The sequence below is a fragment of the Pelophylax lessonae genome (genome assembly GCF_965119305.1).
Source record: "Pelophylax lessonae genome assembly, chromosome: 6".
NCBI lineage: Eukaryota > Metazoa > Chordata > Amphibia > Anura > Ranidae > Pelophylax > Pelophylax lessonae.
This window is the reverse complement of record NC_138773.1, coordinates 36,716,241-36,743,024: the sequence shown is the minus strand read 5'-3', so window position 1 is coordinate 36,743,024 and position 26,784 is coordinate 36,716,241. Positions and strand designations below refer to the sequence as shown.

The 26,784-nt window shown below is 45.8% G+C and overlaps 1 protein-coding gene across 1 annotated transcript in view; it reads left to right on the top strand.

Moving 5' to 3' along the window:
- The window catches only part of LOC309557660 (uncharacterized protein), a gene marked incomplete at its 3' end in the record, with an annotated part of 135,583 nt that overhangs the window by 47,096 nt on the left and 61,703 nt on the right, over positions 1-26,784 (top strand). The window contains exon 3 of the mRNA XM_082260449.1: positions 21,991-22,070. Coding sequence (XP_082116575.1) covers positions 21,991-22,070 — 80 coding nt within the window. The remainder of the gene's footprint in view (positions 1-21,990; positions 22,071-26,784) is intronic.

Sequence of the window (26,784 nt, the reverse complement as noted above, 5' to 3'; positions counted from 1 at the left end):
CTCATCTCATCTCATCTCATCTCATCTCATCCGTGTTTGGTCGGGGTGTGTATATTTTGAAAAAAAAAAAAAAAAAAATGTTATTTATTTATTTTTTTTTCTTTTCTTTTCTGCCACAGTGGAAGTTTATCATGGGCCCGCGAGCGCTAGCTACGCCTTGGGTGCACGCTTGTAGCGCAGGCCCCGAATGGCCAACGGCTCACGGGCGTGACGACGCGCACCATCTCATCTCATCTCATCTCATCTCATCTCATCTCATCTCATCTCATCTCATCCGTGTTTGGTCGGGGTGTGTATATTTTGAAAAAAAAAAAAAAAAAAATGTTATTTATTTATTTTTTTTTCTTTTCTTTTCTGCCACAGTGGAAGTTTATCATGGGCCCGCGAGCGCTAGCTACGCCTTGGGTGCACGCTTGTAGCGCAGGCCCCGAACGGCCAACGGCTCACGGGCGTGACGACGCGCACCATCTCATCTCATCTCATCTCATCTCATCTCATCTCATCTCATCCGTGTTTGGTCGGGGTGTGTATATTTTGAAAAAAAAAAAAAAAAAATGTTATTTATTTATTTTTTTTTCTTTTCTTTTCTGCCACAGTGGAAGTTTATCATGGGCCCGCGAGCGCTAGCTACGCCTTGGGTGCACGCTTGTAGCGCAGGCCCCGAACGGCCAACGGCTCACGGGCGTGACGACGCGCACCATCTCATCTCATCTCATCTCATCTCATCTCATCTCATCTCATCTCATCTCATCCGTGTTTGGTCGGGGTGTGTATATTTTGAAAAAAAAAAAAAAAAAAATGTTATTTATTTATTTTTTTTTCTTTTCTTTTCTGCCACAGTGGAAGTTTATCATGGGCCCGCGAGCGCTAGCTACGCCTTGGGTGCACGCTTGTAGCGCAGGCCCCGAACGGCCAACGGCTCACGGGCGTGACGACGCGCACCATCTCATCTCATCTCATCTCATCTCATCTCATCTCATCTCATCCGTGTTTGGTCGGGGTGTGTATATTTTGAAAAAAAAAAAAAAAAAAATGTTATTTATTTATTTTTTTTTCTTTTCTTTTCTGCCACAGTGGAAGTTTATCATGGGCCCGCGAGCGCTAGCTACGCCTTGGGTGCACGCTTGTAGCGCAGGCCCCGAACGGCCAACGGCTCACGGGCGTGACGACGCGCACCATCTCATCTCATCTCATCTCATCTCATCTCATCTCATCTCATCCGTGTTTGGTCGGGGTGTGTATATTTTGAAAAAAAAAAAAAAAAAAAATGTTATTTATTTATTTTTTTTTCTTTTCTTTTCTGCCACAGTGGAAGTTTATCATGGGCCCGCGAGCGCTAGCTACGCCTTGGGTGCACGCTTGTAGCGCAGGCCCCGAACGGCCAACGGCTCACGGGCGTGACGACGCGCACCATCTCATCTCATCTCATCTCATCTCATCTCATCTCATCTCATCCGTGTTTGGTCGGGGTGTGTATATTTTGAAAAAAAAAAAAAAAAAAAATGTTATTTATTTATTTTTTTTTCTTTTCTTTTCTGCCACAGTGGAAGTTTATCATGGGCCCGCGAGCGCTAGCTACGCCTTGGGTGCACGCTTGTAGCGCAGGCCCCGAACGGCCAACGGCTCACGGGCGTGACGACGCGCACCATCTCATCTCATCTCATCTCATCTCATCTCATCTCATCCGTGTTTGGTCGGGGTGTGTATATTTTGAAAAAAAAAAAAAAAAAAATGTTATTTATTTATTTTTTTTTCTTTTCTTTTCTGCCACAGTGGAAGTTTATCATGGGCCCGCGAGCGCTAGCTACGCCTTGGGTGCACGCTTGTAGCGCAGGCCCCGAACGGCCAACGGCTCACGGGCGTGACGACGCGCACCATCTCATCTCATCTCATCTCATCTCATCTCATCTCATCTCATCCGTGTTTGGTCGGGGTGTGTATATTTTGAAAAAAAAAAAAAAAAAAATGTTATTTATTTATTTTTTTTTCTTTTCTTTTCTGCCACAGTGGAAGTTTATCATGGGCCCGCGAGCGCTAGCTACGCCTTGGGTGCACGCTTGTAGCGCAGGCCCCGAACGGCCAACGGCTCACGGGCGTGACGACGCGCACCATCTCATCTCATCTCATCTCATCTCATCTCATCTCATCCGTGTTTGGTCGGGGTGTGTATATTTTGAAAAAAAAAAAAAAAAAAATGTTATTTATTTATTTTTTTTTCTTTTCTTTTCTGCCACAGTGGAAGTTTATCATGGGCCCGCGAGCGCTAGCTACGCCTTGGGTGCACGCTTGTAGCGCAGGCCCCGAACGGCCAACGGCTCACGGGCGTGACGACGCGCACCATCTCATCTCATCTCATCTCATCTCATCTCATCTCATCCGTGTTTGGTCGGGGTGTGTATTGAAAAAAAAAAAAAAAAAATGTTATTTATTTATTTTTTTTTCTTTTCTTTTCTGCCACAGTGGAAGTTTATCATGGGCCCGCGAGCGCTAGCTACGCCTTGGGTGCACGCTTGTAGCGCAGGCCCCGAACGGCCAACGGCTCACGGGCGTGACGACGCGCACCATCTCATCTCATCTCATCTCATCTCATCTCATCTCATCCGTGTTTGGTCGGGGTGTGTATATTTTGAAAAAAAAAAAAAAAAAAAATGTTATTTATTTATTTTTTTTTCTTTTCTTTTCTGCCACAGTGGAAGTTTATCATGGGCCCGCGAGCGCTAGCTACGCCTTGGGTGCACGCTTGTAGCGCAGGCCCCGAACGGCCAACGGCTCACGGGCGTGACGACGCGCACCATCTCATCTCATCTCATCTCATCTCATCTCATCTCATCCGTGTTTGGTCGGGGTGTGTATATTTTGAAAAAAAAAAAAAAAAAATGTTATTTATTTATTTTTTTTTCTTTTCTTTTCTGCCACAGTGGAAGTTTATCATGGGCCCGCGAGCGCTAGCTACGCCTTGGGTGCACGCTTGTAGCGCAGGCCCCGAACGGCCAACGGCTCACGGGCGTGACGACGCGCACCATCTCATCTCATCTCATCTCATCTCATCTCATCTCATCCGTGTTTGGTCGGGGTGTGTATATTTTGAAAAAAAAAAAAAAAAAAATGTTATTTATTTATTTTTTTTTCTTTTCTTTTCTGCCACAGTGGAAGTTTATCATGGGCCCGCGAGCGCTAGCTACGCCTTGGGTGCACGCTTGTAGCGCAGGCCCCGAACGGCCAACGGCTCACGGGCGTGACGACGCGCACCATCTCATCTCATCTCATCTCATCTCATCTCATCTCATCTCATCTCATCCGTGTTTGGTCGGGGTGTGTATATTTTGAAAAAAAAAAAAAAAAAAATGTTATTTATTTATTTTTTTTTCTTTTCTTTTCTGCCACAGTGGAAGTTTATCATGGGCCCGCGAGCGCTAGCTACGCCTTGGGTGCACGCTTGTAGCGCAGGCCCCGAACGGCCAATGGCTCACGGGCGTGACGACGCGCACCATCTCATCTCATCTCATCTCATCTCATCTTATCTCATCTCATCCGTGTTTGGTCGGGGTGTGTATATTTTGAAAAAAAAAAAAAAAAAAATGTTATTTATTTATTTTTTTTTCTTTTCTTTTCTGCCACAGTGGAAGTTTATCATGGGCCCGCGAGCGCTAGCTACGCCTTGGGTGCACGCTTGTAGCGCAGGCCCCGAACGGCCAACGGCTCACGGGCGTGACGACGCGCACCATCTCATCTCATCTCATCTCATCTCATCTCATCTCATCTCAATCCGTGTTTGGTCGGGGTGTGTATATTTTGAAAAAAAAAAAAAAAAAAAATGTTATTTATTTATTTTTTTTTCTTTTCTTTTCTGCCACAGTGGAAGTTTATCATGGGCCCGCGAGCGCTAGCTACGCCTTGGGTGCACGCTTGTAGCGCAGGCCCCGAACGGCCAACGGCTCACGGGCGTGACGACGCGCACCATCTCATCTCATCTCATCTCATCTCATCTCATCTCATCCGTGTTTGGTCGGGTGTGTATATTTTGAAAAAAAAAAAAAAAAAAAATGTTATTTATTTATTTTTTTTTCTTTTCTTTTCTGCCACAGTGGAAGTTTATCATGGGCCCGCGAGCGCTAGCTACGCCTTGGGTGCACGCTTGTAGCGCAGGCCCCGAACGGCCAACGGCTCACGGGCGTGACGACGCGCACCATCTCATCTCATCTCATCTCATCTCATCTCATCTCATCCGTGTTTGGTCGGGGTGTGTATATTTTGAAAAAAAAAAAAAAAAAAAAATGTTATTTATTTATTTTTTTTTCTTTTCTTTTCTGCCACAGTGGAAGTTTATCATGGGCCCGCGAGCGCTAGCTACGCCTTGGGTGCACGCTTGTAGCGCAGGCCCCGAACGGCCAACGGCTCACGGGCGTGACGACGCGCACCATCTCATCTCATCTCATCTCATCTCATCTCATCTCATCTCATCCGTGTTTGGTCGGGGTGTGTATATTTTGAAAAAAAAAAAAAAAAAAAATGTTATTTATTTATTTTTTTTTCTTTTCTTTTCTGCCACAGTGGAAGTTTATCATGGGCCCGCGAGCGCTAGCTACGCCTTGGGTGCACGCTTGTAGCGCAGGCCCCGAACGGCCAACGGCTCACGGGCGTGACGACGCGCACCATCTCATCTCATCTCATCTCATCTCATCTCATCTCATCTCATCTCATCCGTGTTTGGTCGGGGTGTGTATATTTTGAAAAAAAAAAAAAAAATGTTATTTATTTATTTTTTTTTCTTTTCTTTTCTGCCACAGTGGAAGTTTATCATGGGCCCGCGAGCGCTAGCTACGCCTTGGGTGCACGCTTGTAGCGCAGGCCCCGAACGGCCAACGGCTCACGGGCGTGACGACGCGCACCATCTCATCTCATCTCATCTCATCTCATCTCATCCGTGTTTGGTCGGGGTGTGTATATTTTGAAAAAAAAAAAAAAATGTTATTTATTTATTTTTTTTTCTTTTCTTTTCTGCCACAGTGGAAGTTTATCATGGGCCCGCGAGCGCTAGCTACGCCTTGGGTGCACGCTTGTAGCGCAGGCCCCGAACGGCCAACGGCTCACGGGCGTGACGACGCGCACCATCTCATCTCATCTCATCTCATCTCATCTCATCTCATCTCATCCGTGTTTGGTCGGGGTGTGTATATTTTGAAAAAAAAAAAAAAAAAAATTTTATTTATTTATTTTTTTTTCTTTTCTTTTCTGCCACAGTGGAAGTTTATCATGGGCCCGCGAGCGCTAGCTACGCCTTGGGTGCACGCTTGTAGCGCAGGCCCCGAACGGCCAACGGCTCACGGGCGTGACGACGCGCACCATCTCATCTCATCTCATCTCATCTCATCTCATCCGTGTTTGGTCGGGGTGTGTATATTTTGAAAAAAAAAAAAAAAAAAATGTTATTTATTTATTTTTTTTTCTTTTCTTTTCTGCCACAGTGGAAGTTTATCATGGGCCCGCGAGCGCTAGCTACGCCTTGGGTGCACGCTTGTAGCGCAGGCCCCGAACGGCCAACGGCTCACGGGCGTGACGACGCGCACCATCTCATCTCATCTCATCTCATCTCATCTCATCTCATCCGTGTTTGGTCGGGGTGTGTATATTTTGAAAAAAAAAAAAAAAGAAAATGTTATTTATTTATTTTTTTTTCTTTTCTTTTCTGCCACAGTGGAAGTTTATCATGGGCCCGCGAGCGCTAGCTACGCCTTGGGTGCACGCTTGTAGCGCAGGCCCCGAACGGCCAACGGCTCACGGGCGTGACGACGCGCACCATCTCATCTCATCTCATCTCATCTCATCTCATCTCATCCGTGTTTGGTCGGGGTGTGTATATTTTGAAAAAAAAAAAAAAAAAAATGTTATTTATTTATTTTTTTTTCTTTTCTTTTCTGCCACAGTGGAAGTTTATCATGGGCCCGCGAGCGCTAGCTACGCCTTGGGTGCACGCTTGTAGCGCAGGCCCCGAACGGCCAACGGCTCACGGGCGTGACGACGCGCACCATCTCATCTCATCTCATCTCATCTCATCTCATCCGTGTTTGGTCGGGGTGTGTATATTTTGAAAAAAAAAAAAAAATGTTATTTATTTATTTTTTTTTCTTTTCTTTTCTGCCACAGTGGAAGTTTATCATGGGCCCGCGAGCGCTAGCTACGCCTTGGGTGCACGCTTGTAGCGCAGGCCCCGAACGGCCAACGGCTCACGGGCGTGACGACGCGCACCATCTCATCTCATCTCATCTCATCTCATCTCATCTCATCCGTGTTTGGTCGGGGTGTGTATATTTTGAAAAAAAAAAAAAATGTTATTTATTTATTTTTTTTTCTTTTCTTTTCTGCCACAGTGGAAGTTTATCATGGGCCCGCGAGCGCTAGCTACGCCTTGGGTGCACGCTTGTAGCGCAGGCCCCGAACGGCCAACGGCTCACGGGCGTGACGACGCGCACCATCTCATCTCATCTCATCTCATCTCATCTCATCTCATCTCATCTCATCCGTGTTTGGTCGGGGTGTGTATATTTTGAAAAAAAAAAAAAAAAAAATGTTATTTATTTATTTTTTTTTCTTTTCTTTTCTGCCACAGTGGAAGTTTATCATGGGCCCGCGAGCGCTAGCTACGCCTTGGGTGCACGCTTGTAGCGCAGGCCCCGAACGGCCAACGGCTCACGGGCGTGACGACGCGCACCATCTCATCTCATCTCATCTCATCTCATCTCATCTCATCTCATCTCATCCGTGTTTGGTCGGGGTGTGTATATTTTGAAAAAAAAAAAAAAAAAAAATGTTATTTATTTATTTTTTTTTCTTTTCTTTTCTGCCACAGTGGAAGTTTATCATGGGCCCGCGAGCGCTAGCTACGCCTTGGGTGCACGCTTGTAGCGCAGGCCCCGAACGGCCAACGGCTCACGGGCGTGACGACGCGCACCATCTCATCTCATCTCATCTCATCTCATCTCATCCGTGTTTGGTCGGGGTGTGTATATTTTGAAAAAAAAAAAAAAAAAAATGTTATTTATTTATTTTTTTTTCTTTTCTTTTCTGCCACAGTGGAAGTTTATCATGGGCCCGCGAGCGCTAGCTACGCCTTGGGTGCACGCTTGTAGCGCAGGCCCCGAACGGCCAACGGCTCACGGGCGTGACGACGCGCACCATCTCATCTCATCTCATCTCATCTCATCTCATCTCATCTCATCCGTGTTTGGTCGGGGTGTGTATATTTTGAAAAAAAAAAAAAAATGTTATTTATTTATTTTTTTTTCTTTTCTTTTCTGCCACAGTGGAAGTTTATCATGGGCCCGCGAGCGCTAGCTACGCCTTGGGTGCACGCTTGTAGCGCAGGCCCCGAACGGCCAACGGCTCACGGGCGTGACGACGCGCACCATCTCATCTCATCTCATCTCATCTCATCTCATCTCATCTCATCTCATCTCATCCGTGTTTGGTCGGGGTGTGTATATTTTGAAAAAAAAAAAAAAAAAAATGTTATTTATTTATTTTTTTTTCTTTTCTTTTCTGCCACAGTGGAAGTTTATCATGGGCCCGCGAGCGCTAGCTACGCCTTGGGTGCACGCTTGTAGCGCAGGCCCCGAACGGCCAACGGCTCACGGGCGTGACGACGCGCACCATCTCATCTCATCTCATCTCATCTCATCTCATCTCATCCGTGTTTGGTCGGGGTGTGTATATTTTGAAAAAAAAAAAAAAAAAAATGTTATTTATTTATTTTTTTTTCTTTTCTTTTCTGCCACAGTGGAAGTTTATCATGGGCCCGCGAGCGCTAGCTACGCCTTGGGTGCACGCTTGTAGCGCAGGCCCCGAACGGCCAACGGCTCACGGGCGTGACGACGCGCACCATCTCATCTCATCTCATCTCATCTCATCTCATCTCATCTCATCCGTGTTTGGTCGGGGTGTGTATATTTTGAAAAAAAAAAAAAAAAAAATGTTATTTATTTATTTTTTTTTCTTTTCTTTTCTGCCACAGTGGAAGTTTATCATGGGCCCGCGAGCGCTAGCTACGCCTTGGGTGCACGCTTGTAGCGCAGGCCCCGAACGGCCAACGGCTCACGGGCGTGACGACGCGCACCATCTCATCTCATCTCATCTCATCTCATCTCATCTCATCTCATCCGTGTTTGGTCGGGGTGTGTATATTTTGAAAAAAAAAAAAAAAAAAATGTTATTTATTTATTTTTTTTTCTTTTCTTTTCTGCCACAGTGGAAGTTTATCATGGGCCCGCGAGCGCTAGCTACGCCTTGGGTGCACGCTTGTAGCGCAGGCCCCGAACGGCCAACGGCTCACGGGCGTGACGACGCGCACCATCTCATCTCATCTCATCTCATCTCATCTCATCTCATCTCATCTCATCCGTGTTTGGTCGGGGTGTGTATATTTTGAAAAAAAAAAAAAAAAAAAATGTTATTTATTTATTTTTTTTTCTTTTCTTTTCTGCCACAGTGGAAGTTTATCATGGGCCCGCGAGCGCTAGCTACGCCTTGGGTGCACGCTTGTAGCGCAGGCCCCGAACGGCCAACGGCTCACGGGCGTGACGACGCGCACCATCTCATCTCATCTCATCTCATCTCATCTCATCTCATCTCATCTCATCCGTGTTTGGTCGGGGTGTGTATATTTTGAAAAAAAAAAAAAAAAAAAATGTTATTTATTTATTTTTTTTTCTTTTCTTTTCTGCCACAGTGGAAGTTTATCATGGGCCCGCGAGCGCTAGCTACGCCTTGGGTGCACGCTTGTAGCGCAGGCCCCGAACGGCCAACGGCTCACGGGCGTGACGACGCGCACCATCTCATCTCATCTCATCTCATCTCATCTCATCCGTGTTTGGTCGGGGTGTGTATATTTTGAAAAAAAAAAAAAAAAAAAATGTTATTTATTTATTTTTTTTTCTTTTCTTTTCTGCCACAGTGGAAGTTTATCATGGGCCCGCGAGCGCTAGCTACGCCTTGGGTGCACGCTTGTAGCGCAGGCCCCGAACGGCCAACGGCTCACGGGCGTGACGACGCGCACCATCTCATCTCATCTCATCTCATCTCATCTCATCCGTGTTTGGTCGGGGTGTGTATATTTTGAAAAAAAAAAAAAAAAAAAAATGTTATTTATTTATTTTTTTTTCTTTTCTTTTCTGCCACAGTGGAAGTTTATCATGGGCCCGCGAGCGCTAGCTACGCCTTGGGTGCACGCTTGTAGCGCAGGCCCCGAACGGCCAACGGCTCACGGGCGTGACGACGCGCACCATCTCATCTCATCTCATCTCATCTCATCTCATCTCATCTCATCCGTGTTTGGTCGGGGTGTGTATATTTTGAAAAAAAAAAAAAAAAAAATGTTATTTATTTATTTTTTTTTCTTTTCTTTTCTGCCACAGTGGAAGTTTATCATGGGCCCGCGAGCGCTAGCTACGCCTTGGGTGCACGCTTGTAGCGCAGGCCCCGAACGGCCAACGGCTCACGGGCGTGACGACGCGCACCATCTCATCTCATCTCATCTCATCTCATCTCATCTCATCTCATCTCATCCGTGTTTGGTCGGGGTGTGTATATTTTGAAAAAAAAAAAAAAAAAAAATGTTATTTATTTATTTTTTTTTCTTTTCTTTTCTGCCACAGTGGAAGTTTATCATGGGCCCGCGAGCGCTAGCTACGCCTTGGGTGCACGCTTGTAGCGCAGGCCCCGAACGGCCAACGGCTCACGGGCGTGACGACGCGCACCATCTCATCTCATCTCATCTCATCTCATCTCATCTCATCTCATCCGTGTTTGGTCGGGGTGTGTATATTTTGAAAAAAAAAAAAAAAAAAAATGTTATTTATTTATTTTTTTTTCTTTTCTGCCACAGTGGAAGTTTATCATGGGCCCGCGAGCACTAGCTACGCCTTGGGTGCACGCTTGTAGCGCAGGCCCCGAACGGCCAACGGCTCACGGGCGTGACGACGCGCACCATCTCATCTCATCTCATCTCATCTCATCTCATCTCTGAGAGATGAGGGCCGGAAACGTCTGCTCCAGTGCGGAGTGTACAAAAAAAGCAATGCAAAGCCTAGGGATGGTGCGATGCGTTGTTGCAACACATCGCAATATTGACTTTTTGGTTTTATTACTTTGTTGAAGGGACCAAAAAAGAAAAACAAAAAAACCCTCTGAAAAAAACAAAACAAATCCGACACTTTATTTATGTCTGGCGCAACGTGACATTCAGCCGGCACGGTGACGAGCTCCGGGATGGGTTGTTGTGTGTAGTGGCTGCATGCGTGCTACATTTTTAGACATCTCATCCTATCTCATCTCATCCGTGAGAGACGAGGGCTGGAAACGTCTGCTCCAAGGCCTAGGGATGGTGTGATGCGTCGTTGCAAGGCATCGCAATATTGACTTTTTTCAACTTTGTTGAAGGGACCAAACAAACCCCCCCCCTAAAAAAAACAAAAAACAAAAACACACTTTTTTTGTACGTTTAGTAACCGGTGTTAAATGGGTGTTAAGTGGTGTTAGGCTTTATCACAGAGAATCAAAGTGATAATTTCCTAAGACGTGTTTAGTAAACCGTGTTAACTAAGGTAGGAACCAAATATCACGTCTCTTCACCTTACGGTGTTGTCTCTGTGATAACTACAGTGTTAGTATAGGAATGTACCTGTTTAGTAACCCGTGTTAGCTCAGAAGAGTCCTAAAACCAGTGTAAACTTGGTGTTAAATCTCCTGAATTTAACACCTAGTCAGACCAGGTGTTAAGGCCTTTTTTCAGTGTAGAAGAGGAATTTTACTGCTCATTGTGGACAGTAAGTGCTTCAGGACAACACTATTGTAGACTGCAGGGTATTTGTTCATCTAGAACCCTGTGTCTGCAGCATTCACATATCACACATATATAATGGCAGAGCAGAGTGGACATCTGTGCTGAGAAAGGAGAGCAGTAGATCTCAATGACAGAGAGGTGCATATTTCTTCCTGCATGACACCACTATCTTAAACCAGTCATACATGGACGGAAATTTGGCTGGTTCAGCACGGACCAACTGAAATTCCATCAATGTATGGGCAGGCTGGTTGTACAGAAGTTGAGTGGTAGATGGACATCTGTACAACCAGCCTATCTGTGTTTTCCCCGATCAATTAGTGCTGCCAGCTATAGCCTGCAGTACTGATCAGTATTCTGACAGAGGGGAAATATCGCTGTGGTCAGAACACAATAGCTCAGTGGAAATGATTCCCCCGTCCACATAAATGGAATGTGTGAATGGGTGAATCAAGTCATTTTTTTGTTTAACTCGGTAGTTGAAAAAAAAAATATATATATTAATGTATGCCTTAGCATGTCTGATGCTTGGCAGCTGACACGTAGGATTGATATGTACTTTTTCTAAGGGCCGATTCCCACCATGCCAGCACATGAATCACACAGAAATATGAGTTCCTGTGCGATCAGAAGGCATGCAAAATGCATTCCATTTGTGATCTGCAGTGGGTGTCAATAGAAAGGTAATGACACCCCAAATGCAGGTTGGAAATGCAGTGCGTTTGCCCGCACTGGATCGCATAGTAATTTTGTACCATGTTATCTGGTTACAGTACGGTTTAAAAAGTAGTGCATGCACTAATTTTGGTGCAGCGTAGTGCGATTTTAGCCCATTCAGGGCCGGTTCATACTATGCCTACACAGAAATTAGCTGTGCATTCCTGTGCGATTTACATGTGGTTCTATGCAGTGCAATTTCAGCCAATTTGTTTTGAATGGGCTAAAATCACACCACACTGCACCAAAAGTAGTGCATTCACTACTTTTTAAACCGCACTGTAATCAGATCTTTTGTACCATGCAGTCCAGTGCGGGTAGGTATGGGAAAATGCAATGCGTTTGCAGCCTGCGTTTGGGGTGTCATTAACTTTCTATTGACACCCACTGCAAATCGCAAATGGAGTACATTTTGCATGCAGTCTTAATCGCATAGGAATGCGCAGTATATTTCTGTGCGATTCATGTGTGGCATCGTGTGAACCAGCCCTAAAAGAGAAAAAAAAAATGTGTCTGGAAATGAATGCAGTTAGCTAAGGTGGGAGGGATGGCAGGGTAATATTAAAAAAAAATCTTTTTTTAATAAAACTGTGTATAGGTCTTAAATGTGTTTTTATTTTTTTTAATTGGCTATATTTTAACCCCATAACTCAGTTCTAAGGATTAACTTATGATCCTTTAGGGGGGAGGATGGTAGAGGAATAGTAGTTTAAAAAAAAATAATATATGTACATTTATATTTTAGAATATTAGTCAGGGTGTGTATGTGCTTTTACATGTGTTTATTTTTTATTTTTCAACAGCTCTGAGAAACATTCAGGTGTACGTGTAGTAACCGGTGTTAATTCTTGCATTATCACCATTCTCCTAACACGCTCTAACACCGCCAATTTTTACACCGGCTGTGAGGCTGTTTAGTAAACCGTGTTGTGTTGACTCCAGCTCGGAGATAAGCGGTGTTAGCTATCAGTGTGTTAGCACCGTGTTAGAGAGTGGGGAAGGTTTAACCACTTTACCACCGGAGGATTTTGCTGTCTTCCGTCCAGGCCACTTTTTGCGATTCGGCGCTGTGCGACTTCAACTGACAATTGCGCGGTCGTGCGACGCCGTACCCAAACAAAATTTACGTCCTTTTTTTCCCACAAACAGAGCTTTCTTTTGGTGGTATTTGATCACCTGTGCGATTTTTTACTTTTTGCGCTATAAACAAAAAAAGAGCGTTTATTTTGAAAAAATAACAATATTTTTAACATTTTTTTATATGAAATTCCCCCCAAAAAAAGATGTAAAAACCAATTTTTTTAAAAAATTTTGGCCAATTTGTTTTCTGCTACCTATGTTTGGTAAAAAAAATTGCAATAAGCGTATTTTGATTGGTTTGCGCAAAAGTTATTGCGTTTACTAACAAAGGGAAAGATTTCTGTCATTTTTGGTGTTTTTTTTTTTTTAACGCGTAATGGCGGCGATCTGCGATTTTTTTTTTTTTTTTGCGGGACTGCGACATTGCGGCGGACAGATCAGACCCTTGACTGACATTTTTGACACTTTTGGGGGTACCAGTGACATTACTGCAGTAATCAGTGCTATATATATGCACTGTTACTGTAAAAATGACACTGGCAGGGAAGGGGTTAATTTTATTGGAGAGGGAGGGGTTAATGTATGCCTGGTGCTTACTGACGTGTAGGGGGGGAGGTGACTGAGTGAGTCATGGACAGATCGGATGTCCAGCTATGCTGAACAGTCCGATCTGTCACTCCCTGTCACTATGGAGATCCGCCCGCTGTGTTTACACACAGCGGGCGGATCTCCAGACTCGATCCCCGACGATCGGGTAAGAGCAGCGGCGATCGCCGCTGCTCCTCCCCTGGCCCGACTCCCGCTGTGAACGAAAACAGCAGGAGCGAGCCTCCGGCGGCGCGCAAGCGCCGCCCAGAAGGGGGAGTGTCTGACGACGTAGTACTACGTCGTCAGACGATAACGAACCACTTTGCCGCAGTAATATTACTGTGAGCGGTCGTAAAGTGGTTAACTAGCTGCACAGCAGCCATCCTGTGTGTGAAAACCTATCATCCACAGTAAGGCCCCATGCACACGGGACGTTTTTAACGCTGCTGTAAGCAGCGTCAGGCGTTTTCTTTTTGCAGCCTAAAAACGCCCCTCCATGTTATTCTATGGCCTCATGCACACTCAGACGTTTTTGAGCTGTAAGTGGCTTAGGCGTTTTTAGGCTGCAACAAGAACCCACCCCCTGCGCGTTCTGAGGACCAGCGTTACAGCGTTAAAAACGCCTGACGCTGCTAAAAGCTGAATAACTTTGCTATAACGTGGCTTAACGTGCGTTAAGCCACGTTATACGTTTTTTTTTCTTCCATTCAAAATCAATGGTTCCCTATGGGAGCATATTGATTTGAATGGAGGTCGCACCGCAACACCGCAAGTCGGATCCGACTTGCGGGGTGACTTGCGCTGTGGGAATCTTGAGGGGGAACTCCACGCCAAAATGGGAAAAAAACGGCGTGGGGGTCCCCCCCAGGGTTCCAAACCAGGCCCTTCGGGTCTGTTATGGAATTTGAGGGTAGCCCCCATGCCGAAAAAACGGCGTGGGGTCCCTCCCAAAATCCATACCAGACCCTTATCCGAGCATGCAGCCCGGCAGGCCAGGAAAGGGGACGAGCGAGCGGCCCCCACCCCCCCTGGACCACACCAGGCCACATGCCCTCAACATGGGGGGGTGTTGGTGCTTTGGGGCAGCTCTGCACCCCCCACCTCAAAGCACCTTGCCCCCATGTTAATGAGGACAAGGGCCTCATCCCCCACAACCCTGGCCGGTGGTTGTGGGGGTCTGCGGGCAGGGGGCTCATCGGAATCTGGAAGCCCCCTTTAACAAGGGGGCACCCCAGATCCCGGACCCCCTCCCTATGTGAATGGGTATGGGGTACACTGTACCCCTACCCATTCACCCCATAAAAGGCAGTGTATGGAAATAACGACAGGAGACGTTTTGGAAAGTTTATTAAAAATCTTCATCCGACTCTTCTTGTCTTCTCCTCTCCGGGGTCTTCTCCGGGGTCTTCTGCTCTTTTGCTGTCCGCCCTTCTTGTCTTCTCCTCTCCGGGGTCTTCTGCTCTTTTGCTGTCCCCCTCTTCTTGTGTTCTTCTCTCCGGGGTCTTCTGCTGTCCCCTCTTCTGCTGTCCTCTCTTCTTTTCTTCTCCTCTCCGGTCTTCTGCTCTTTTGCTGTCGGCTGTCGGCTGTCTTCTTCCTCCGGTCCTCCTCCGACGACATCTCCGCTGATTATGCCTATCTCCGGTCTCTTCAGCTTATTATATAGCCATTAGGGGCGTGGCCCCGATGACGTCATCTGGAGACCCCGCCCCCTCATGTCACAGATGACGTCATATGTGACATGAGAGGGCGGGGCCTCCAGATGACGTCATCGGGGCCACGCCCCTAATGGCTATATAATAAGCTGAAGAGACCGGAGATAGGCATAATCAGCGGAGACGTCGTCGGAGGAAGAAGACAGCCGACAGCCGACAGCAAAAGAGCAGAAGACCGGAGAGGAGAAGAAAAGAAGAGAGGACAGCAGAAGAGGGGACAGCAGAAGACCCCGGAGAGAAGAACACAAGAAGAGGGGGACAGCAAAAGAGCAGAAGACCCCGGAGAGGAGAAGACAAGAAGGGCGGACAGCAAAAGAGCAGAAGACCCCGGAGAGGAGAAGACAAGAAGAGTCGGATGAAGATTTTTAATAAACTTTCCAAAACGTCTCCTGTCGTTATTTCCATACACTGCCTTTTATGGGGTGAATGGGTAGGGGTACAGTGTACCCCATACCCATTCACATAGGGAGGGGGTCCGGGATCTGGGGTGCCCCCTTGTTAAAGGGGGCTTCCAGATTCCGATGAGCCCCCTGCCCGCAGACCCCCACAACCACCGGCCAGGGTTGTGGGGATGAGGCCCTTGTCCTCATCAACATGGGGGCAAGGGGCTTTGAGGTGGGGGGTGCAGAGCTCCCCCTGCCCCAAAGCACCAACACCCCCCCATGTTGAGGGCATGTGGCCTGGTGTGGTCCAGGGGGGGTGGGGGCCGCTCGCTCGTCCTCTCCCCTTTCCTGGCCTGCCGGGCTGCATGCTCGGATAAGGGTCTGGTATGGATTTTGGGGGGGACCCCACGCCGTTTTTTCGGCATGGGGCTACCCTCAAATTCCATAACAGACCCGAAGGGCCTGGTTTGGAACCCTGGGGGGGACCCCCACGCCGTTTTTTTCCCATTTTGGCGTGGAGTTCCCCCTCAAGATTCTCACAGCGCAAGTCGCCCCGCAAGTCGGATCCGACTTGTGGTGTTGCGGTGCGACCTCCATTCAAATCAATAGGCTCCCATAGGGAACCATTGATTTTGAATGGAAGAAAAAAAAACGCTGCTAAAAGCAACGTGGCAAAACGTGCAAAAACGCCAATGGAAAAAGCTACTGAAAGCACGTTTTTACAGCTGCTTTTTCCGGCGTCAGAACTAACTTTGACGTACGTTTTTTCTAACGCCCCGTGTGCATGGGGCCTTAAGGAACATTGAATGTTTCTCAGAGCTGTTGAAAAATAAAAAATAAAACACATGTAAAAGCACATACACACCCTGACTAATATTCTAAATTATAAATTTACATATATTATTTTTTTAAAACTACTATTCCTCTACCATCCTCCACCCTAAAGGATCATAAGTTAATCCTTAGAACTGAGTTATGGGGTTAAAATATAGCCAATAAAAAAAAAAAAAAAAAAACATTTAAGACCTATACACACTTTTATTAAAATAATAAAGATTTTTTTTTAATATTACCCTGCCATCCCTTCCACCTTAGCTAACTGCATTCATTTCCAGACACATTTCTTTTTCTCTTTTAGGGCTGGTTCACACGATGCCACACATGAATCGCACAGAAATATACTGTGCATTCCTATGCGATTAAGACTGCATGCAAAATGTACTCCATTTGCGATTTGCAGTGGGTGTCAATAGAAAGTTAATGATACCCCAAATGCAGGTTGCAAATGCATTGCATTTTCCCACACCTACCCGCACTGGACTGCATGGTACAAAAGATCTGATTACAGTGCGGTTTAAAAAGCAGTGAATGCACTACGTTTGGTGCAGCGTGGTGTGATTTTAGCCCATTCAAAACAAATTGGCTGAAATCGCACTGCATAGAACCACATGTAAATCGCACAGGAATGCACAGCTCATTTCTGTGCAATGCATGTGTAGGCATAGTATGAACCGTCCCTGAATGGGCTAAAATCGCACTACGCTGCACCAAAAGTAGTGCATGCACTACTTTTTTAAACCGCACTGTAACCAGATCGCATGCTACAAAAGTACTGTGTGGGCAAACGCACTGCATTTGGGGTGTCATTACCTTTCTACTGACACCCACTGCATATCACAAATGGAATGCATTTTGCATGCCTTCTGATCGCACAGGAACTCGCAGTGCATTTCTGTGTGATTCATGTGCTGGCATGGTGTGAATCGGCCCTTAAAAGTACATATCAATCCTACGTGTCAGCTGCCAAGCATCAGACATGCTAAGGCATACATTAATATATATATTTTTTTTCAACCATCGAGTTAAACAAAAAAATGACTTGATTCACACATTCCATTTATGTGGACAGGGGAATCATTTCCACTGAGCTATTGTGTTCTGACCACAGGGATACTTCCCCTCTGTTAGAATACTGATCAGTACTGCAGGCTATAGCTGGCAGCACTAATTGATCCGGCGAAAACCCTGACAGGCTGGTTGTACAGAAGTCCATCTACCACTCAACTTCTGTACAACCAGCCTGCCCATACATTGATGGAATTTCAGTTGGTCCGTGCTGAACCAGCCAAATTTCCATCCATGTATGACTAGCTTAAGATAGTGGTGTCATGCAGTAGGAAATATGCACCTCTCTGTCATTGAGGTCTACTGCTCTCCTTTCTCAGCATAGATGTCCACTCTGCTCTGCCATTATATATGTGTGATATGTAAATGCTGCAGACACCGGGTTCTAGATGAACACATACCCTGCAGTCTACAATAGTGTTGTCCTGAAGCACTTACTGACCACAATGAGCAGTAAAATTCCTCTTCTACACTGAAAAAAAGGCCTTAACACCTGGTCTGACTAGGTGTTAAATTCAGGAGATTTAACAAGTTTACACTGGTTTTAAGACTCTTCTGAGCTAACACCGGTTACTAAACAGGTAACAGGTACATTCCTATACTAACACTGTAGTTATCACACTAACACTGTAGTTATCACAGAGACAACACCGTAAGGTGAAGAGATGTGATATTTGGTTCCTACCTTAGTTAACACGGTTTACTAAACACGTCTTAGGAAATTATCACCTTGATTCTCTGTGATAAAGCCTAACACCACTTAACACCCATTAACACCGGTTACTAAACGTACACCTCAATGTTCCTTTACTGTGGATCATAGGTTTTCACACACAGGATGTCTGCTGTGCAGCTAGTTAAACCTTCCCCACTCTCTAACACGCTGCTAGCTAACACTGCTTATCACCGAGCTGGAGTCAACACAACACGGTTTACTAAACAGCCTCACAGCCGGTGTAAAAATTGGCGGTGTTAGAGCGTGTTAGGAGAATGGTGATAATGCAAGAATTAACACCGGTTACTAAACGTACACCTTTATTATTTATGTCTGGCACAACGTTTGTGGTAAATCTATCAGAAAATTGTACAACAAAAATTGAACATGTATGGCCAGCCTAAAGGGCCGTACACACTATAATATTTTCTGAAGACTTTTTCCTTTAGATTTACCTTTTCTATGTAGTGCAAGGGCCTGCCAGATTGCATACAACTTGAAAGTGTTTAGGTTTGACCTCATATTATCTGGTTTTGGTAAATCTAAAGGAAAAAGTCTTCAGAAAATCTTATAGTGTGTATGGCCTATTAGGCTGGCCATACATGTTCAACTTTTGTTGTACAATTTTCTGGTAGATCTACCACAAACCACATAATGTGAGGTCAAAGCTAAACAACACATTCACTTGTATCTAATTAGGCAGGCCTTCGTACTACATACTTGAAGGTAAATTTCAAGAAAATTGGACAGAAAATTGTAAGAAAATGGGATCATGTATGGCCAGCCTAATGGGCCATACACACTATAAGATTTTCTGAAGACTTTTTTTCCTTCAGACTTACCAAAACCATATAATATGAGGTCAAACCTAAACACTTTCAATTTGTATGCAATCTGGCAGGCCCTTGCACTAGATAGAAAAGGTAAATCTGAAGGAAAAAGTCTTCAGAAAATCTTATAGTGTGTATGGCCTATTAGTCTAAATGAAAAAGCCACTTTGTGCTCATGCTGAGATTATTGAAAGCATTTCTTATGTGTGTTGACTTGTAAGAAACTTGGCTCATGTATGGCCAGCCAAACACTCATTCATTAGTGAACTGGTGATTTTGGTTTAGGAACCAACAGACCCAATTAATTGCTTTGCTGGGCGTTTCCTATACTGGGTGGGTATAGTTTAACCAAGGTTATATAAAGGGATGATTAAGAGCAGCTCATTTGGCTTCTTGCAGCAGGGCCACGTGTCTTTATGTCCGAATTTGCTTTTGGTGGTGGGGGGGTTTGCTGGCATGCCTAAGGACCCATATTGCAGGAAGTTTTATTTTGTTGGATGAATACTTTTCATGCTCTAAATGTGTTGTATAGTTTTGCAAAGTGTGTCTTTATGTACTCTATACATGTTGTTTTTTCATTTGCATGCCTCTGTGTAGCTGTATGTTCTACTGATTTGATGGTATTTAAATGGAAAGGCAGGCTCATGCAAACAATAAACATAAAAGCACTTTTCCACTGCAAGTACCGGCTCGGCTCTACTCGGCCCTGCTTGGCGGAGCGGGTCATGGTCCCGGGCTGTCATGCCTTGCTACTGCAGCTGGCGATGGAGTTGGCGGGAAGGTAAGAGGAGTCAGTGATATTAGATGATATGACAAGACACTGACTCTTTTACCACAGCTAATGTAGTGATCAGGGAATCCTGTTAAAAGGATCTGGGAACCTTACAGTCATCTTAAAGCTATAGAAAATTAAACAGGTGTATTTGTTTTTTTTTGTTTTTTTTGGGGGGAGGGGGGGTCTCCTGGTGTAGTATGGAGGGATAGCTCCCTCTCTTTCTCACCCCTCTTTCTCTCATCCCCTCTCTCTCACCCCCTCTTTCTCTCACCCCCCTCTCTTCCCTCTCTTTCTCTCTTCCCCTCCTCTCACTCTACCCTTCTCTCTCACCCCTCCCCCCCTCTTTATCTCACCCCACTGTGTCTCACTCCCTTCTCTCTCTCCCTCTATCACCCCCCCCTCTCTCTCTCTCTCTCTCTCTCCCCCCTCTCTCTCTCTCTCCCCTCCTTCTCTCCCCCTCTCCTTCTATATCTCTCTCCCCTCTCTCACACTCTTTCAACCCCTCTATTTCTCTCCTGCCTCTCTCTCACCCCCTCACCCCCTTTCTCTTGTACCGCTCTCATCCCCTCTCTCTCACAACATGTCTCTCAGCCCTCCTCTCTCTCCCCCTCCCTCTCAGCCCCTCTCCCCCTTCTCACCCCCCTGCCCTAGGCCTGACTACACTTGGGCACCCCCTAAGTTAAATATGACCCACCCCTTCCTGTAAAGGCCACACCCCTTTTGGTTTATGACCCACCCTGTCATCTGTAAACCACAGACAACAACCACAGACTATCAGTGTCCATCAGTGCAGCCTCATCAGTTCCCATAAGTTTAACCTCATCAGTGCCCATCAGTGCAGCCTCATTACTGTCATCAGCGCAGCCTAATCAAAGGCCCTCAGTGCAGCCTCATCAGTGGCCATCAGTGCAGCGTATTGATGCCTATCAGTGCAACATATCAGTGCCCGTCAGGGCAGCCTATCAGTTCAGCCCCATGAGTGAAGCTTATCAGTGCTGCCTCGTGTCCATCAGTGCAGAATATCAGTGCTGCCTTATCAGTGCAGCCTCATTAGTGCCCATCAGTGCAGTTTATCAATACCCACCATTGCTGCCTCATCACTGGCCATCAGAACAGCCTATTAGTGCTCATCAGTGCATCCGAATCCCTGTCTTGTCCAAATGTAGCCGTGGAGCAAAAATTTGTGGCTGACGCAGTAAGCGAACAGGGACTGGAGGTGCTGCTGCAGCTGCTTCCCCAGCTGCTCCCTCAGGTGCTGCCCCAACTGCTACTGCCTCCTGTGCTCTGGTCTCCTCAAACAGGGCACCAATAAAGACCAGTAGTGCATTCTCCAATATTGGTCTAGCTGCCATTTTGAGCACGGGATTTAGCTGGCGCACTGGCGCAGGTATATATATACACGGCCGCTAATTGCTACAGACTATAAAATGAGCATATGGCCAAGATGGCTGCTGGATGTTATATGCCAGAGCAAGAAAGACTGTGTGAGCCAGCACGACGAAGAGACCTTCTCTTATCTTTAGGTAAGACAATTGTATATCTCACTCTCTCACTCTCACTCTCTCACTCTCTCACTCTCTCACTCTCTCACTCTCTCACTCTCTCACTCTCACTCTCACTCATATATATATATCTGTGTGTGTTTGGTCTGGCTCACCGTTGTTGATTCTTGAAGTATGCACTTTGGCACTTTTTGCTTATCTCGGGGGTGCTTCACTGGTCTATGGTGAATTCCCTCCGACCCCCAATACCTTTGGAAACCCCTCAAGTGTATTTTAGTCATTGTCAGTTGCCCCCATGTGCATGTTGTTTTCCCATGCGTTTTCTCATGTTTGTTTTATCTTTGCAGTCTATATTTGGGCTGTGTGCCTCCCCCCTCACCTTCCCCACAGGAAAAGGCCCCTTTTTGCTTTTTTGGTAAGTGTTATTTGCCCGTATGTGCAGGGATTTAGCTCATGCATTTTCTCATGTTTGTTTTATCTTTGCAGTCTATATTTGGGCTGTGTGCCTCCCCCCTCACCTTCCCCACAGGAAAAGGCCCCTTTTTGCTTTCTTGGTAAGTGTTATTTGCCCTCATGTGCAGGGATTTAGCTCATGGGTTTTCTCATGTATGTTTTATCTTTGCAGCCTCCTTTTAGTCTTTATCGGCTGCCACTACCACCACCACCACCACCCACGCCACTGCTGTGTGACCTTTGGTAAGTGTTTGTTGGGCCCACGTGCAGTGGCCTTGCAGATGCGTTTTCTCATGTTTGGATTTTCTTTGCAGCCTCCTTTCGGCTTTATCTGCCACCACTACCACCAGCACCACCAATGCGGCTTTCCACTCAATCATTAGCTAGCTTTGGTAAGTGTGTTCTCTAATTTTTCACTAATTATACTGTAGTATTTCGTATTCTGGAACTCATGGGTTTTTCTCTTTCCTTTTTTCTCTTTTTTTTTTTTTTGCAGATTGTGGCCTTGAGGGTATTTGCTGCTGCTAGACAGCCAGATTACCTGCCCACCTGGTTCTCCCATGGCCCCACCCCAAGGTAGGAGGAGTGGAAGGGTAGCTGGGGGGCAGGGTGGGCAGATTGTCTTGCTCGGGTGTGAGGGAGGCTCCAGCTGTCTCCAGAAGGGAGTCCACCATCTCCAGCCCGGAGGAGGAAGCCGGGGGGGGGGGGGGTGTTACCACACCAAGTGGACAAGCTGCTTCTCCTCCCAGTCCTGGAGAGGGATCTTCGAGGAGGAGAGGCAGCGTGTCCTCAGCCTCCCGGCTTCCCCAGTTCTCCCGCGGACAGAGCCGGGTCCTGGTCCAGGCTTATATGGATCGGATTGATCGTATAGTCGGGACCAGGGCCCAGGCAACCTCAGGTACTGAGAGGCAACGCCTGTGGGAGGAAATCCGGGATGCCGTAAATGCACTGGGTGGTGTACGCTGCACTTCACAAAGTGTGCGGAAGAGGGTCAACGACATCCGTGGGTCCGTCCGGAAGAAGCTCCGTGCATGGGCTGCGGAGGGCCTTTATGACCACCAAGGTCGGCTGGATCCATCCGCCCAAGGTTCGCTCTGGGATTATGAGGTTGCATTCCTTAACATCCTCGGCCCCGACACCATCCATCCATAAGGATGCTTGGCACAGAGGTAAGTTACTAACTTAGATGTTAATTATGTGAGTTGTTGTGAAATTAGTAACTACTATCCTACTATCATGTGTGACTTGAATAGAATTTTATACTTGGCCTTCAAGTTATTTAATTTCTTTTTCAAACACCCCTGATTTGTTCATCTGCAGCATGAATCTCAGCCCCTCCGCAGCCCATGCAGCTCGGCGACCAGGACGGACTCACGGCTGCTGACATCAATGTTGACCCTCCTCCTGGTAGGTCCCAAATCGTCCTGTGCTAAACAATGTAGAAGACTAGTCTCTCCTTTCCAAATAAGAGCTCACATTGCTATGTCCTCTTGACAGAAGAACATCATCAGCGGCAGGAAACACCCCCAGTGCAGCAAGGCCTGGAGGAAGGTGTTGGTATGTATTGCTAATGTGTATGAATCTTATTGGTAACCCAGTTGAAGCAAATGTAATTTCTTTAGAAAGAGTGTTGGCCTTAATACGTCTACCGTTAAAAACACTAATGTCATCATTCATGGGTGGCCTATTTTGTATTCTGACCATGCCTTCTTAGCCTTTGGGAGGGTGCTAGCAAGTGTCCTATGAGCCTGGGCAAACAGTTGAGAATGTTTGTCCTCAATGCTTAATCCATGAAGCTAGGATTGAAATTGGCCCCAAATCCTTACTGCATAATGTTATTTCCTAAGCCTTTTCTTGCTCTTTTTTAAAGAACATCAGGCCCCTTGTGAAGGAGCAGCTGGAGTTGGACCAGGAGCTGGCGAGGATTCTGCATCCGATACTGGGGTATGTGATCTAAGTGAACAAGGTGGAAATGTTCCATTAAAATGTTAGCAATGTTTTTTGGATGGATGTGGCCTACATTGTCTGCGTGAAATTTGTGCAGGGACATTCTGACGCTGCACCAGCAGCACAAGAATTTGATCCTGAACATCAGGGAAGAATTGTATAATTTCTCGGGCCCCAAAAGGTTCAAAAACATCCAGGACCTTTAAAGTCCTGGCAGCCTTTGATTTTCGATGTCAAACTTCACGTTTGTATTTTTTTATGGTGTCATGGAGCATTTATTTGGCCATATTTTAGACTAGTTACTTAAATGTTGCAAGTCAGTGGTGTAGTAAGAGACTTTCAAATCCAATAATTAAGCTACCAGACCAAGGCAAGTTTGGAACTGGTTATTGTAGAAACTGTTCAGGGATTGTAATATTAGTAAAAAAAACATAATGTGTACCCATTATCAGAAGTGTTGCTAGTTTGGATAACATTACAATGAGCAAGTGCTTATTAGAAGGACATCCAACTGTTCTAAGGTCTGCTTGGGGTGTTTATGCTGTGTAACTAATCTTAACTCTTTTAGAATGATGGTTTATAAAGATGGTTTGCCATTTTCTTATTATTTCAGCCAGCATTGGATACAGCTGAATGTCACCTCCCCCACCTCGTCCATCTCTGCATGATGTGGCCGAGATGCTGCTTGCTGAGTATAGGCTCCAAAATGACCGAAGGAGGCCTGCTGCTGAATTTAGTGAGTTGGTACGGTTGCTGGGGCTCATACAGGAATCTATCAATGTTGGCCAATCTGTATCAAAGGCGGCTATTCAAAGACAGAAGGACCTCCTGATTACTGGCCACAACGCTTTGGTACAGGTTCAACAGGATGTGCGTGACTGCCTGATCATCTGTGCAGACCAGCATCAACCTGATCGCCAACGTGTCGACACTCAGGTGCTGGCCATCCGCCAACGCCTGTTTGGAGCTGAAGATGCCACATTGGCACAGCCCTCCCAACCAGCACAATTGCCTGCCACTGCAGGTCGTGTTAGTGGGAGGGTAATGCCAGTGTTGGCCACTGGGCAGGCAGCTGGGGAGGGGACAATTTCTCCTATAGCCACTCCCAGCACTTCACAGTCCCTTCCAAATTTGACACCCCTCAATCAGCAAGCCTCCTTCACCACCAATTTCAAATCAGGTTCCACACTACCCCTTACAACCAGCCCCATTTCCTCCACACCTTCCTCTCTTCACTCCTCCCCAGGCCGTTACCCTTCTTACCCAACACAGTCCCTCCTCAGTGATCCCTACACTGTGCCCCACCCCTCCAAATGATCCCTCACACCTCTCCACACATCTTCACACCCCTTGCACCCCCAGCAGCAGCAAAAAATACCCCAGGTGCAGCTGCAGCAGCCACAGCCGCTGCCACAACAGCAGCCACAGCCGCTGCCACAACACCAGCAGCAGCCGCCGCCACAACACCAGCAGCACCCCCAGTAGCCGCAGCAGCTGCCACAAGAACAGCTGCAAAACTTTCTTCAGATAATGCAGCAGATTCTATTTCAGATGGGGCGTCAGGGTTCTTATATTTTAATTTATGTTTCTTATATTTTTTTCTATTTATCTATTTAGTTTAACATTGCCCAAATTGTGGGGTCCCCTTTTTTTTTTTAATTTGAGGGGGGATGTCTATTTATATGACATTTGTATTTTTTGATATAATAAATGTAGTTTGTAATTGATTTATTTGTGTTTGATCTCTGGTATTTTGTGAGTGTTGTTGGACAAGTAAGGGCCCTGGTTAGTGTACGCCTTTCTACACACGTGCTTCTCTATTTCCAAACATATGGTTACATTCCTAATTGCTAACCTCAATCTTCCCTGAATGAAATACTAAAAGGTGTACCTATTAATTTACACAGAATTCAGTTCTCATGTAGAACCGAAACCAAAGGCAACATGCAAATAATTACATACCAAACCACTCTGAATCTGTAGTGTGTTTTTTTTTGTTTACTTTATTATATGTTGAAAAACACACAAACTCACGTTTTGGTAAAATATACATTTTTATTATAAACGTTTTTCCGGTATAAAACTTTTAAAATTAAACTTTAAAAATGTAAAAATTTGTTTGTGCAACAAACACAATGTCTAAAACAAAATAAAAAATCAAAAATGGGCATGCTCCAGAATAAAAGAATCTTCGGGGTCGGGATCAACCCCAAGCCTCCGCTCCAAGAGGGCTAGTCTTGTGCCACACCATTGGAGGTCATCTGGCTTTGCCCTGTGTAGAAAAAGACAGGATAATTTCCTTGAGGCCAATTGATTAAAACAAGGATTGTAATAAATGTGCATCAACAAATATGCATTGGAGTAGATTGTCAGACTTTTATTGGCATTCATGAGCAAATATGGTAGATTGCTGGTCTACATAATTACACTCAAAAGCTTAATACACAATTATGTTTTGGACATTTGTAAGGAGAATTGCATGGTCAACCAGAAAATATTTTTCACTTCAACCTTTTGGGATTTAGCTTGTTTGGGAATGGTATTCAATTGCATACACACAGGACCAGAGCTTCCCTATTGTCCTGATGGTTTGAGTAATCCCACCTTTGGAAAGGGAGGAGGCCTAGCTCCTAGTAAGCTTAGGTGTGGTCTTTCATCTCTTAGTATTGAAGCCTGAAGATGTTAGAGATTACAGTGGAGGAAGCACTTTGTTGTTGTTACCAGATAAATTCTAGGTGATACAACTTGAAGAGGCCCTAAACTTTCATCCCAAAATTGCAGGGCAAAGGTTTTGAAAAGTTCCACAAGATGGTTTGGAATGTTAGTAGCTGTTCCATCAAAGCAATGTAAAAGGCTTTCCAGGTCAACACAACCAAACATTTTGACTTATGTAAGGTGTTGTGTTCAATTGCTTCCCAGGATACATGTGCACACATCTCTCTCTCTCTCTCTCTCTCTCACCATCAGAATTTAGGATTGAGTTCTCTCTCCCTCTTACTGTCTATAGATCAAAACAGACACATTGTAGAGACTCACCCCTTGGAAGACAGATGGCACATGGTACCAGGGATTGATCCCGATCCCCCGAAGATCCAGTTAAAACTGTGTTAAAAGAGTAAAAAGCTGATCAAGGAATGTACTCACACTAAATGGAGGTTAGACAGTCAGTAAAAAACTCTAACACCCACTCCTTCCCCCCTCCACACTCCCCTGAATGTGTGCTTTTAGAAATGTTACAGTGGTAAGGCTGATTTCTACCCTGCAAGCTTCATGCTTCTGGGTGAAGCTTGTAGCGTTCAAGATACGTACTCCATGGTTTTGTGCGGATGGTGTTTCTCAGATG